Raw genomic sequence first — 15,398 nt, 5'->3', positions numbered from 1 at the left:
ACCTTACCATCACTTTCCAGCAGCATACCTTATGCCCCGACCTCCAGAAAAATTTCCACTGCCAAACCTACAGCAGCAGAAGATGTATAGCCTGTTGTGAGCCAGGAACCTCTCCAGAGAGTTAAACCATCAAATATAAAGGGTTAGCTGGTTTGCCAAAAATCCAGGGATACTGAATAAGTTTACCCTTGAGTGATTTAATCTTGTGTGAGATAAGGTGCATTCAGTAAAAGGCTGCCACTATGGAAAGTCTGGTGACCTCCTGTTGATAACGTGACTTAATTAAAAACTATTTTTTCCTGGATTCCTAAGGCAATTGAGATGGTTAAAGAGTTTTACAGCTATGTCCACAGAGCCTGCAAGCTCCAAAGGCTGAGTCCTCACTAAAAAACAGTCATCTTGTGATGTTGATGTGCTCCACATTGTAGCTGTCTCCTGAAAACTCATCAGCCCAGTCTGAGCAGTACTGGCTCTGTGGGAAACTCACCTCCCTACCCACTGGGGGCAGAAATTGCCATAACATGGCAGCAGGAAAGGAGGAAAATCATGAAAGTCTGCCAAAGAAAGCAGAAATCTAACACAAACTAACTTTTATAGAGAGATTACAGCTGTGGTTACCTCCTCCTCCTTCTACACTGAAACTCTTGATACTCTATCCTTCAAGAAAAGCCAAGTATAAGTTAATAGTCATAAATTATCTTTCCATATAGGTTAAGACTCACCTGCAAGATTGCTCTAACTGCTGTTTCTTCATGCAGCACACAGCCCCCAAAGGATAAGGGCACAGAATGCTTTTACATTTTACCAGTCACACAAAATTCCATGTTTTGTTACCAAAAAATAGTAGAAATTAAAAATATATCACACAGAAAATTGATCTAAAAGTGGTGTTAAGAGGATGAATCTGGAGCAGTCCTACCTTTTTTTGGCCAGCCTTTGTTATTCTAGGGATTTCAAACAACTGTCCTGTGTAGTACTGAACCCCACTGAACATAATGACAGCAATAGAGTCCCCTTCCTTCTCAATTACAGCAAGGATATCTTCAGTCCTCAAGGTCTCCTCCCCCTAAAACAAAGTTAAAGTACACATTTTACATCAACTCTGGCAGTAATGAAACTGTCAGTCCTTATTTCATAATCTATATTTTAGCATGAGCCACGCTGCTTGCATAAGGAGATCAAAAGCAAATCCTTAGCATGGTAATGATGTACAAAGGTAGTGCTATGAAGTAGCCTATGAGCAAGTAACCTCAAAAAAAAATCATTAGCAAATGAGTCTTGAAGGTACCAGTTATAAAAAGTCTATTCAATTCATACTCTAACATGCTTTATACTTTCTAATGTTTCTGACAGTTTTAATTTACAACAAAAAATTTGTGGTGCAAACAGAGTATCTAATGATTTTTAAGTGGCATCTGAAATTTGTGACACCCACAAGACTTGAAAGTTGTCTATCACTTTCACTCTGTACTTTTTTAATAAACTTGGTATCCCACAGGAAGCTATTATAAACCTGCCATATTTATGTTTCAAAAACAATGTCTCACATCATCAAAAGCAGAAAAAATCCCCAAACCTATGGTCATTAAATATAGAAAAATTTCAACCAAAAGGAAAAAAAAAAACAACTCATTTTTGATTCTTTATAGGAAAGTTACTGCCCCATCCTCCTCCTGTCTTCCTAGCAAGGGATCTTGTAAAACATACCACCACCTAGGGAACAATTAGGCAGTGAAAACCTAGAATTAAATTAGACTTGTTACTGAAAAGAGCTTGGGCAAGATGGTTGAATTGCAAGGGACTGTTATTATCTCAACAATCTCTGCAAATCTATCAAGCATTCAGGAGTGGGCTCTTTACTCACAAGATGACTCAGATCTCAGAAGCAAAAGGTCACCCTCGGTTTATAGTTAGGTGACAAAGTTCTTAATGCTGCAGAAGTGAAGCGAGGCAGCCTTTCAAATTAATCTGAATTGCATATTACTCAGAGCAGACCTTTCTCTCAGTCTGTGCTGATACAGACAGTGTTGCTCGTGTTATGGCAATCTCTTACCTTAGGACATTCAGAGGACAATGGGCTTTCTCAATGAGTTACTATATTTTGCAGGTGACTCAGTGTGCTGTCGGTTTTTGCAAACAGGAAAAATAGGGAAAATAACCTTTTTCTTGTTGTTGTTCCAGGAAAATTAACTATTGAATCAGCAATTATAAAACGGGGTTTAATGTCAAAAAATATACCCTGAAACAGACCACACAATTCATAAATTTTACCTAAAGAGTTTTAATACAAATTATAACTTCTGCAAGCAGACACTACAATATTTGACAATATATGCCCTACTTTCACATGAAATATGTTTCTGCCCTTAGTGACAGCAAGCAGAACTGACATATTCCTCACCAACCTGCCGTGGCTGCAGCAGGATCATGCTTTTCTCCACGTCCAGCCCGTGCAGTCGAAGCTGGGACTCAACAGCATACTGGAAGAGAATTCCATACAGACGACATTAACACAAATACATGATATACAACTAAAATAAAAAAAAAAAAAAAAGGACAAACACATCAGAACTTCAAACAGGAATTCAGATGCCTTGCCTTTCACTGAAAGTAATGCTTTGAAAGCATAATCCAACCTCACTGAAAAGTTTGCAGATTTCCTTTGGATTAAAAAAGACACAAATTTAATTCATATAAGACTGCAAGGACTTTTGAGTGAGAAGTCAAAGCCTAAATCCTACAGGATAAGTTCATGGAGTAGAATGAGGGTGGAGATGGGGCCCTGAGCAGCCTGATCTAGTGGGTGTCATCCCTGCCCATGGTTGGAGGGTTGGAACAAGGTGATCTTTAAGGTCTCTTCCGACCTAAACCATTCTGTGGTTCGATAATGTGATGGAGGATGTGCTTTACCTTTTTCTTTGCCAGAAAGCCAAGTCTGCATGGATAACAGCCAAGGAGAAGACTGAGCATCACTTCTGCAGAGCCCTGGGTACCCACTTTTCTTGGTCACACACACTCAATTCCAGGCAGTCACAATGCCCTGCTGCCAACACAAATGAGGTTTGGCCAGCACATACATATGGTCCTGTGCTATTCTCACCTCTTCTATTTGCTGCACAGATGGTAGGAAATAAGAGTTTTAAACTCTCATAATATTTTGAAAATCCTATCTGCCAATTTTATCAATAACGATTCTGGTGATCAAATAACAATCATCAAATAACGGTATGAAGTAGTTTAAAATTTCACAACAGGAGCTGAAGCAGTGGCAGTTGCAGAGATTATTACTGAACTGCTGTAGAAATTTAGGAAGATGGAGTCCAAGCACACAAGTGTGCCTGGAACAAATGTGGGATTAATATAAACATTACTTAGAATAGAAGCAATTTGAGGTTTATACATCTGTGCCACCATGTTTGCTACAAATAAACCCATTAGTAGCTTGAGCCATTTTTATCACACCTTAGAGATCAAATTCGTTATCAATTTCCACGAGTTGATGGTGTTGATGATAAAGTAGCAGTGGGCCACAAACCCAAAGATTAATTTGCTGCAAGCTCTCATGCATGGGCTATTGTCTCCTATTTTATAGCAGACAAATGATGTTTGAACTAGTAATCTAAAGTGCTAAGAACAAACATTTCCATCTCTGTCTGGGGATATATAAGTGTTAATGTTGTGAGTTTGTATTGATTTGGTTTCATAAAGTAAAACAGCAACAAGAATTAATAAAACATTTACAACTTTAGTTGATTTAGGCCAGTAGTTTGCTCAATGTCTTTAAAAAGACTAATAAATCAATGCACCCATTCAATCTTTTCCTCTTGTAGCACTTTTTATTTGAACAAAAGGAATAAAGCTACGATCTGTAAAATATGCTGAGCTCAAAGGCTTCTGACAGATTTTTTTATTGTAATGTTACTTGGACAAGATGAGCTAATAAATATTCAAATCATACTACTGATATTCTTTGGAAAAATATGATTAATAATACAAATATGGTAAATTATTAATTTCTTACATGGTCAGAGGGAAAAGCTCTTGCTTCTAGAAGAATTTTATAGCGTCTTGGAGTAGGCTTAAAGAAAGATAGCTGTTAAGGAAGAAAAAAATTATGTTGAAATGTATCTAAGCAGAGATAAGAGAGATGCTCTCAGCATACGACTTAATAAAGACTGCTTTACTTTCATGTAGACTACAGAGAATCCCCCAGAAATTACAAATATTTCTTTGTCCATATAACATTTATCAAAGTAGGAAAGTGTTATAATACTGTATTTCATGTATCCATAGCAAAGGCCACAAAAATCCAGCAGTGAAAACTTGCACTTAACAGGAATCAACAGTAAAGCTTTGACTACAGCCAGGGAAGCTGGGATTTTATCCAGCTCCATCCAGGAAGCAAAAGCAGCAGCCGATAGCAAACAGTGAAAAAGAACTGGATTTTCATTCCTGCACTAAAATATTAATCACTGAATCATCCTTTACTCTGAAACAACTCTGACCAAAGGACTAAGCCTTCTGCAAAGACCTTTACCTTCTCCAAGGCACCTTCATCATGGTCTTTCCTTCTTCCTTCCTCATGTGAAGGCAAGCTGGGCTGGCCACCATGCCAAGAGGACTAGTAGGAGACTTACAAGTCCTCCAGCTCAAGTTTGGGTTACACAAAGCTCTGCATGGACTGTGTACTCAAGAAATTTCGGACAGGTCTGACTTCGCTGCACCTGATTCAGGGCAGAGTAGCCAAGTGAGTTGGTTTGTACTTACCCCCATCCTGCCATCTTAACTTAACAAAAGTCAGAGGCATTTCACAGAGGAGCAGATTCAAGGAATGAACCTTTTTGTGTGAATCACTCAAAACAAAGCTTCACATCCACACTCAGTTGAACCAAATCTTTGGAAATACTAGAGAACCAGAGACAGGCTTTTTGTAGCCACAGAGGCACCTGAGCATAAATAAGACACACTTATGGCTACTATGTAATACAAATCAAAATACTCTACCACAATTTAGGTATATATAAAACAGCTTAACTCTACTATCTTTTGTTTAAAAGTTTGACTGAAATTACAGCTTTGTCTTGCTCAAAGTTGAGCTCCTGTTTCCTGAACTTTGAAATTTGGTGTGAAATTGAAATCTGAAAAATTACTTGTAAATGTTCCTTAAATAATAAGGTCTCATTTGGTGACTGACATACAACACATGCGAGAACAGCTCAAACTTCCCATCCTAAGTCCTTGAAAATATTTCTCTGTCCAGCTTTTCTGCTTCGTATTGAGTGAGGCCAGGTCTTGCACATACATTATTCAAGATACAACTCCTAAGGCTTAAAAGAAGTTAGTCTGTCACCCAGGTCTGTCTCTGTGAGGTCTTCAGAAAGCACTTTGCTTACATACACAAAGAAAGGAGAAAAGTACTTGTCAACACACCATCAAATATACATCATAAAGACATACCATCAGGAGGTGCAAGTTAACAGTCAGCCCATTCATTAAGGCTACTTCGTGTCTTTCGGCCCCTGAAATAATAAGAAGATAAAACATAAAAAATACTGCTTGGAGGTTTTCTTGAAAATTTCAGAAAAATCTAGTACAGGTGGTGAGAAAGCAAAAGTATGTGTTCAGTCGAAGTCTCTCTAAAGACTAGAAAGGAAATGAATGTTTGAGGTGTCATCGGAGTGAAGTAAAAAGATTTCTTGTCTGACTCACTACACTACACTGGCAGGAAAATATTTATTTTTTCAGGTCAGCCACAGAAAACAACAAACAATGAAGTATTTCCATTTCCCAGCAAACCACTGCTGGATTTATTATCATGAATACCTCAGACAAATCAGGTCAGAAGTCTGTACGTAAAGCAAGACTTGAAGGTTTATTTTTGTCAGAAGTTCATACGTAACACAAGTGAGAAAACATATTGAGATAATCACCTATGGTAAGTGGTTACTGTAATGTCAAGCTAAATCTCATTCCCAATAAAAAAAACCAAGCAAAATTGACCCATTGAATATAACAGACCATTATTAATGTAACAGCTTCACTACAAGCCATATCTACATCACTCCCAGGAGACTAATAACAGCCAGAACTAATAGAGTAACAACTAATTGTTATTACAAAGTATTTAGTAAAAAGTTCTCCAGTGCTTATCAAGCCCTGGTGAAAAACTTCAGGCGAGTCAAGAGACTGTATGTTGGTTAGGGAGCCACTCAGATATGGAGAAAATTAATTCCTGTTTCTTTCTGGTTCACCTCATGTCTTTTGTTGAAAAGAAGTAATTCACCCTTGAGACAAATCTGCGTTTTGAATTTGCTTCAGCTGGGACAGGTTCCTTGCACCTTGCTCTAAACATCACCCAGATGTGGAGTTCACCAGAGGTGGGGAGAGGTTGTGGGCAGAGAGGGATGAAGACAAGTGTAAGCAGGCAGGAAGGGCAGCAGCCACACTGGAGATCAATGAAGGGGAGATAAAACATGATATTGGGGTTAAAAGGGTAAGGAGAGCTCCACAAAAAATGGAGAGGTGAGTCCTGGGTTTCTCCTGTCCCTGCTGTTGAGGGTACGCAAGGTCCCAAATAACACAGGGAAAAGGCAGCAGAAGCAGAGGGACACTCTCACCATATCCCACAGCGTTTAGGTTCACACTTTGCCAATATAGCAAAAAGGCATAACCATGGGCTGACCTCGATACAAGCAAATACAGTCAAAGAACATGGAAATCTATAGTTAAGAAGTGTTAATAAATCCTTCCCAAGCAGGCCTCAGCTTCTGCCAGCACAGGAGCAGCCAAGAACCATCCTCATTGAGGTGTTCAAGGGCCTTTCTATGTGTTGCTAAAATCTCCAAGTTTTGGACAGAAAGCTTTGGCAATAGCTGGCAGGGACTCTGGAAGACCTGTCCAGGGATGAGCCACGAGGAAAAAGAGATGTCGTGAATAAGTTCCCTCCTTCAGACACCACAAACATCATCAAATTTGTGTAAAGAAATATATAAAGGACTAGTTCTTCATAGGCAAAAATAAGCTCTTTTCCTCACTTAAACTCCTCTCCTTTGCTTTCTTTTTTTCCCTCTGATAGCACTGCATCTGCAGGACCCATGCTGCTGGAAGAGGTCACCTTGTGGCTCTTCTCTTGCAGATATAGAAGACAGCTAGACAGAGTGATTGCAGCTCAAAACAGTATTATTTGCAGTCTTAATATTTCTATGGAACTCTTGAGGCTGAAAAAAGGGACAGCATCAGGAAATTGTACTGTTCTTATTTCTCCCTCTGCTCCTTCCATGAAATCTGTGGCTTTCCCAGCAAATTCTGCACGAGCAATCCTCTGCCTGCTGTACTGCTTCCCTATAAAACAAATGGTTAATGTGTAGATCCCTTTTAGCTGCATGCTACCATCCCAAATTAAATATGACACTACATTTGTCATGTAAGTCTTGGTCTTCCGTAAATTATATATTTATTAAAAGCTTTCCATTATTGAATTTCATGCCCACAAAACAAACCTCATCCGTGTCATTGGAAAACTGTTATCCTTTATAACCTGTACTGCATTTCAGAAAACAACCTTCCTATGATCCAATTAACCTATTAGAATATTCAAAGACCCGGCACACGGGAGACAAAATTATGTTTGCTTTCCTTATTTCCTAACTTTATACCATATCTCCAAGACAGGCTAAAACCTGTATGTTCTGCATGATAAATCTCCTCTTTAATAAAAGGAAGCAGCATTTGCAAAGTACAGCTTCAGAGACAATTATGATTGTGTTAGGAAGACACTGCCATCCTTCTCCTCTCTGACTGCTGTGGAAGGCTGATCCTCAATGGAGTAAGTAGAAAGCATTTTGTAAAATGATTGGAAAAAGGCTAAGGGCCCCAATTTAGAAAACATTTTGGTTATTTCGAATAATTCTTATCACTCAAAGTCACTGCAAATCTGCTCAGCATTCAGTCTTCCCTCAACAGAGACCTGCCCGAGCACATCGTGCAGCAGCAGCCATACAGTTAATCTTGTTCCATCAGAAGGTGATCCTGCCAAGGTTGTAATGTTTTAATAAAGTCTAGTAGGAGAAGCAGAGATTGCCTTCACTGCGTTGTGCCACTCGGTGTGAGCACAGAAAAAGAGCTTTGGCCTCCATTGACCTTGACTCTTCATTTCACAATGTATTTACTACTGTAACTTTCATTGAACAAGAAAATGTGACTGCATTTAATAAGCAAGGTGTTCGAGCACTATAAACCATTAAACAGGCAAAGGTGTTTTACAGTCTTTGGTCCATTCCTGAATAAATCTCACCAAATGGTTTTACTTCTTACTGCTGCTTAGAGTGAGAAATGACAATTCTTCCCCCTCCTCCATAATACATTCAATACTGAGTAAAAAACACGGTAAAATTCTGTTATTATTCTTAAATTAAATTCACTAAAAAAAGAAATTCAGAGTTCACTCAACTCATACATAATCAAGATTACACCTTGTAGGAAAAGAGCACTTAAACAAAAATTGGGGGATTGGAACTAGATGATCATTAAGATCCCCTCCAACCCAAACTGTTCTGTGATTCTACAAAATACCATGTTGGAAGAGAGTATTTTACCTTAACATTTTTTCCTACATTTATTGTCTCAGCCACTTCACTATTACCTACAATTTTAAATATCAGAATTTATTACAATGCATCCATTATTCGGGAATTATTAATTCATTTGCATTCCAAGAATCACTCGCCTAAATCTTTAAAAAAGTTGTGAGGATATTATCTAAATAAAACCCTGAACATAAATTTGAGGGCCAGATTTAAGCCCAAAACATATTTTATAGTTCAATTTAACAAAGCCCCAAAAATCCTGGAGAACAAAATCCAAGCTGATAATGTTAACATTCCATGTACTTCTGAGGAAAACAACAAAACAACGAAACACTTCCTAGGAAAGAAATTTAAAAACAAAAAGTAGGTTAGTGGTTGTGTGACCTCAGTCAAAATTTTTATAGAAAATTTTAAAATATTCGTTTACAATGAAGAAAATTGTAATAAGTTCAGTGTGGTTTGGCCACCGTGAAATAAAACATCAATGTCATATGGAGCTTGGAAAAGAAAAGGAAAGTAAGGAGATGGACAAGCAATTAGAGGAAATTTAAGTAAAGCTCTCATTTTCCTCTCCTTAGACCTAGAACACATCTTTTAGTTAAACAAATATTAAAATAGAAACACAGCTGGCAGCCTCTGCAAGACAGATGGTTGAGGGAAAAAGGGTCTCAGCCTGACTCTCTGCTTTCTGCAGTGACTCTTAACCTAAAGCTGAGGCCAAATGGACCCTGGCACCAGCAGTGGCAGGAGGTCAGGGCTCAGTCTGCCCCAATACCCTGCTGGGACCACACAGGGGTCCAAGTTTTGCAAACAAAGCAGTGGAAAACGTTCACAGAAGGTGATGCAGAGAGAGACAATAATTCAGGTGTCTCCAGCTGCCCTTTAGGGGATCTTATCTGTCTCTCCCGTGGTTATCTGAAGAGTATCAATGGTCTTACCTTGTTGCTTTACTAATTTAGGTGCATGGAAGTATGCAGTGTGACTACTCTGCCACTTTCACAGGACATAAGAGAAATTCTCCACCCTTCAGCTTCAGAAATTCAAGGTTTCCAATTACAAATTCCAAGTCACATTTCCCCACCTGCCCACAACTTCCCAGTTACACCATACCAGAACAAGAATATCCAGGGACCAAGGGGAATGGGTCATACTAGAGAAATCCCCACATTTCAATGTACTCCACCCCTTTATATCCTCACATATTTCTGTTCTATGATACTTAATGGATGAAGGTGCAGAGCTTGTCCTTAATGTAATGAAAGGAAGAAAAGTAATTTATTAACCTCCTGAGCAATACCAGGTACAACAGTAGCAACCCACAAAATCAGACCCCAATCTGCATTTTGGGTTTTTTTATTTCATTCTACAAAAGGGATTTTTCTGCATAGCCCAGTGATGGCCAGTGTAAACACACTCATATTTATGTTATCTTAGTGCTTACATCATGGATAGACTGACTACAACAATAATTTATTGCATTTGTTCTGCTCCAGTAATAATACCCAGTATTTTAGCTATTTGGAAACTTCATAAAGAATTCAGAAAGTGATTTTATTTATGAATATAGAAATAAACTTGTCATGAAACATTCTTTAATGTCTCTGTTTTCAGTTGTTCCGACTCCATTTGCTTTTCTTGAAGGAGAAAAACCATAATTTCCTCATTGAACACTTGTCTACAAGGAGAAATTACGATACAATATCCAGCACAGAGTAGGTCAACTTAATTGTAATATTTTTCCTTAGTGATGGCACAAATGAATGCCTGACAATTCAGTTCTGACAGTCACTATTGACAGTTGCCTTCAACACCTAAACTGAAATACGGGCCAAATCTCTCTGAAATCTACTAACCTGGCCTTGACAACAGCTGTGAGAGTGGGGGAGAAAAAGACCATACCAAGATAATTTCTCTTTCCCCTTGTGACAGCAACAACTCTGAAGGAAATCCCAATGAAAAATCATTTTGAGTACACAGAGTTTGACACAATAGAGGAAATTTGCATTCAGACTCAGCCAACTGCTTTCATGGCTGGCAAATTCACCAGGAGAAGTCTCCAGAGCTCCTTCTCAACCTCTCAATAACCAGAAGCACTCACTGCCAAGGCCCTACAGCACTGCAGGCCCATCCAGGGGTACAGCAGGGTAATGGGAACTCATCAATACAGGTCCTGCCTCAATTATCTGCTTCATTGACATAAGCAGCTCTCAAATATGAGGCTGGACTTAGTGGTGGGAAGAGGAGAAAAAAGCAGAAAATGTCAGATAGAAATAATTTTTCAAAGGGGAAAGTTCATCATTTTACTTTTAGGAGAGTGACTGAGAATCAAGTGCCCTTTAAAAGGGCTTCACGTGTTAGTCCAAGTGGTTTATGATGCTCCAAGAAACCCTTTGCTGCAATTAGTTTCATGATATGCATATGCTCATATATTATCACATACATTCATCTATTAAATCACTCCAGCCTTAAGAAAGTCCTAGTCCATACTCAGAAAAACTACTTTAAAACAAAAGAATTAAAGGAACTCAATTCTGCTTACAGAGTTTCAGGATTTTCAGTCCCCAAAGAAACCATTTTTTTTTTTTAATTATTATTTCTGGAGAAAGACTTTCCCCTGCAGTTCACACCTACCAACCAGCTGAGCCATCAGGTCCACGATGCAGTCGTCTGCCAAAGCCCACGGGCGCCGGCCATTGAAATGGCCATGAACACCTCTGAAAAGGAAGAGAGAAATGATGAAAACAGGAGCTGTTCCCTTTGGATCAGCCCTGAGAAACATATCTAACTTGGAGACCCCACACTTGGAGGATGGAAGAGGAGAAGGAGGAGACTTGCCTAATCTGATAACTTTTCTCATGCCGTAAAAGTTTGTAGCAAATGCAATTCATTTGTTGATTTCTGACAGGTTCTCAGTTGCTTCACAACTATTTATTTTGACCCAAGAAGTTCCTTTAAAAATTCCCCAGCATTAAAGACGGTAGCTTTTTCACAAGCCCTCTGGAAGTGGCTGCATGGGTACCAGAAGCCTCTGGAAGCAGGCACGCTGGGAAAGGGCATCTCAGTGTGGGATGGCACCTGTTAACCCAGGCTCACATCAACTGCACAGGGAGAAGAGATCACCCACAGAGTTACCCCACCTGCATTTCTAGCTGAACATTGTATGGTGCAGAGGATGATAGACTTGAATACTGCCTTGCTCCCAGACAGAAATATTTCTTGTCAGAAACAATTTCCATCCTCCTGCGTCTCCTGTCTGAGCTCACCCTCCTGCATAAACCAGCAGGTACTTCGTGTTTGTGCAGGGCAGCACCTGTCCCAGCTGAGCTGCTTGCTAATTTTTACTGCTTCTCTTCTCCCTGACAAATTGTTCTAGATCTGAGAGGGCATAAAGCTTTTTGGGTTGACAAAGTGTATTTAAAAATTTTGTATTGCAAACTGCTGTTGTCTACAGTGGATCACATGGTCACCTTAAACCCAAGTGCCCCACTACCCTGGAGTGACAGATATGTACATTCAGTCCTGGATTATGTGCTCTGAACTAATTTTTCCCTCAATTATGACAGAGAAGAAAACTTCTAAGGTAGCTACCATGCATATATAAATAAAAAGTTGCCAAGTTTCTTAAACAGGGTGTAGAGTAGAGATTTAAATGCAAATGGAGGCAGATTGAGGAAAGTAATAATGGTGCTAATCCAGGGGAACATTGCTCTGGGCTCCCATCTCACACTGGATGATTTTCATATTTGCTGAGCACCACGGGGTACTTGTGGAGTCAGAAACACCAGGCTGCATGAGGCTGACTATAAAGCTGTTTCAAAATAGGGACAAAGCCAGTAGGAAGCTGGGTAGAGAGGAAAAAAAGGCCCTAAAAGCTTTGATGTGGGGAAAAAAAAGAAAAAAAAAAATGAACCTTTTAAAGAAGAACAGGCCCACAATGTTCACATAAAATCATGAGAGGACAGCTGGAAGATTAAGACATGAGAAAGACATGAGACACTACCCCACCCTCAAGGCTATTTAAAAGATTGCTTTTTGCTATCCACCTCATACTGTCCCTTCTCAGGGAGAATTTAATTCTGTCTCCCACACAAATTACCTGGGCGTTTTACAGTCAGAGACCCCTTCTGATTGACTTGGGTCTAATTCACACCTCCTAGGGATATTTCAAAAAAACCCTACAATCCTAAAGAATAGAACTGCTGCAAAAGCACAGTTGTATTAACCATTTCAAGACTGTCATCCTTGCAAACTACCATCTACTTTCAGACTAGATTAGGTCAACAGATGAAAAAGGGCACAGGTACAATGGAAGACCTCTTAGAGATAAAATAACATCCCTAGGTTTGACAAGACTAGTCCTCCACAGATGCCAAGGAGCACCCTGATCCCCAATTTGGATAACGTCATGGTACACCAGCTCACTGCTTTTCTCCATTTTAGAATTGCTCTCTGATGAGACCTTGACAGCAGAGAGCGGGCAGTGTGAAACAGCTCTCATTTACAAGAACATTTCATAGATGAGGAATAAAGGCAGTGGGTGGGTAGAGGAGAAAATGCTGTAAGGGGCAGGACCAGTGCTAAAATTCCCTCCCTTCTATCAGACCATAATGCAGCTGCCTTCCCTGAAGACAGTGTTATGTGTTTCACAAACAGCAAGACATTTATTGGTAATTTCCCTTCTTATTCTTCACCGTAATATAGTGATCAAGGGACTTTAGGATAATAGAGACTGTTAAAGTAAAACCCCCAAAGATTTTCAGTGGCTCCTAGCCCAAGGGGAATCTGTATTTTTGAAAGAGGATAGTGAACTTAATAAGACGGGAAAAATAAGTCCTAACTACCTATGGGATTCTCTTTCATTAGCTTTCTCTGATTTTATAGCCATTAGTGTCCTCCTAATGGGAATTTACTGATGAAAGTTCTCTCCATCAGCACACAGGACTAACAAAACTTCAGAATAAATTTCCAAGTGATCATGAGAACAGATATGAGATTTTGGGCATGAGAATATTTTATTTTGAGAGGAAAACATGGACATTTAACTATATTGAAAGAGGGGAGAGGTAGCATTTATTATTATTCATATTATTATTATTATTACTGCATAGCTTACAGCTTGCCTCCCTCTTGATGGCCAATATAAATGACAAGAGATAAAAATTATTGCCATTAAAATGGTAGTTAAAGGCATATTCTTGGACCCTTTTTTTATTTTAATCACATGAAACTCTGTAGACTTTGCTGATGGCACAATACATCCTATTACACCTAGGTTGTAAAATTCTATGCTCTGCCTCAGAGAATTTATATCTCTGTATATTATGCCACCCCTCTCTCAGCTCTGGTAGGCACTGGGGGTAATAATCTTTAAGGACACAAGTGCTGTGTTTCTGGCATTCCCCTCAGACATGGAGAGCCTTTATCCCTTTTCTTTTTCCCACTGCACCCTTGGTTGGAAGAGAGATTTAAATCAAGGTACCCAAATTAATGAATAAAAAATGTTGCCCATCAATTCATAAAGCATCACACAAACAGCCTATTTCTTCAACTGCTGTGAGAGTTTCTCGTAGTCCAAATTAATTTTTAGTTGGTTACTATTTTATTTTCAATTTGGCAGGAAATCACAATGCCACGTTTTATTCGCTGAGGTCTGGTTGATTTAAAGCTCACTAGGGGAGTTGGAAACACATTTTCCGAGATGATCCCAGGGTTTCAAAGGCAGTGAGAAAAGGGATTTAAATTAATTGCCAGCTTCAGGAATCTTCTGTGCTCATCCAAATCTTGTTCAAGTGCAAATTTCTTTCTTGCTTCTTTGCCAAAAGTGATGCAAGGTATTTAATGAGCCAGTACAGACTCAGAAGTTGGACCATGGTTTCAAGCAAAGAAATAGACAAAAAGAAAAAGAACTGTATTGATCAGTAAATAAAAGGCAAAGCTAAAAACCCAGGGCATTATAACAGGCAGGTCTAACAAACAACCTGCTGAAAGGCACAGGGCTGGGATGACTCCTGAGAATGGCAGGAGAGGTGGGTCTGTCACACAGGACATGGCCAAGCCTCTCCGAGCTGCACTGCTCTTTGCAGGGCTGTTGCCTCTTGCAGGATTAGTTCACCACATAGAACCAAAGATACCTTTTGACTCACTGAAAATAATCTTTGCTACTGCAGGTGTTATATTACAAAACCTTCCACAGACTAGGAGGCTGTTAATCTACTATATTCAAGTCAGAAGCCTGTTGCCAGCCTGTTTCAGTGCTTAGAAGTGTGTGTATATAAACATGTTTTATTTCTAGCCTCAATTTATTAATTCCTAGCTTACATTTGCTGTGCCAGAATGCTATTTCACATAAGTGGCTCCATTTTGCCCCTACAGTTGCCCATTGATACACCCATGGAGAACAATAATTTTTTCCTTTCAGTCTTAATTTTGCTCAACTTAACAACTCTAATCCTCGAGGCTTCCATACAGCAGGTTCTCCACTCCCCAGTTGTCCTGCCAGCCCTTCACAAGAGCATAACAACTGGCTACAGCAAGCTCCCTTCTCTTTTAATAGTTCAACTGTAATGAGTTACTCAGACGTGAGAGACATTTCCCGCTGCACTGAGTATATTCACGTGCAATAATGATTCTATAGAATATGTTAGTTACTTAACCAGTTCTGGTAGGGCAAAGGGAAAATACTGAAAAGCACCCCTTGGTCTTTCTGTAACCAAACAAGTCCCTTTAAGTTTGGACTTTTAGATTTCAAAATATTGGGTTATTGGCTACTCTAGGCTAAGCACATTAACTCCTCATCCCTTTTTGCCCCTTATT

General features: G+C 39.3%; 1 protein-coding gene across 9 annotated transcripts in view; it reads right to left on the bottom strand.

The window, feature by feature from the left end:
- The window catches only part of KYNU (kynureninase), a 61,635-nt gene that overhangs the window by 31,158 nt on the left and 15,079 nt on the right, over window positions 1-15,398 (bottom strand). For 8 of the 9 annotated variants that reach the window (XM_032694007.1, XM_032694009.1, XM_032694010.1 and 5 more), the window contains 5 exons: window positions 11,217-11,299; window positions 5,458-5,519; window positions 4,022-4,093; window positions 2,406-2,480; window positions 920-1,066 (listed from right to left, as the gene is read on the bottom strand). In XM_032694007.1, the coding sequence (XP_032549898.1) occupies window positions 920-1,066; window positions 2,406-2,480; window positions 4,022-4,093; window positions 5,458-5,519; window positions 11,217-11,299 (439 nt within the window). The remainder of the gene's footprint in view (window positions 1-919; window positions 1,067-2,405; window positions 2,481-4,021; window positions 4,094-5,457; window positions 5,520-11,216; window positions 11,300-15,398) is intronic. The other variant, XM_032694003.1, reaches the window with a different exon arrangement.

This window comes from Chiroxiphia lanceolata, chromosome 7, assembly GCF_009829145.1.
Source record: "Chiroxiphia lanceolata isolate bChiLan1 chromosome 7, bChiLan1.pri, whole genome shotgun sequence".
NCBI classification, from domain to species: domain Eukaryota; kingdom Metazoa; phylum Chordata; class Aves; order Passeriformes; family Pipridae; genus Chiroxiphia; species Chiroxiphia lanceolata.
Note: the sequence above shows the minus strand (reverse complement) of the source record. Positions and strands in the feature narration are given on the sequence as shown.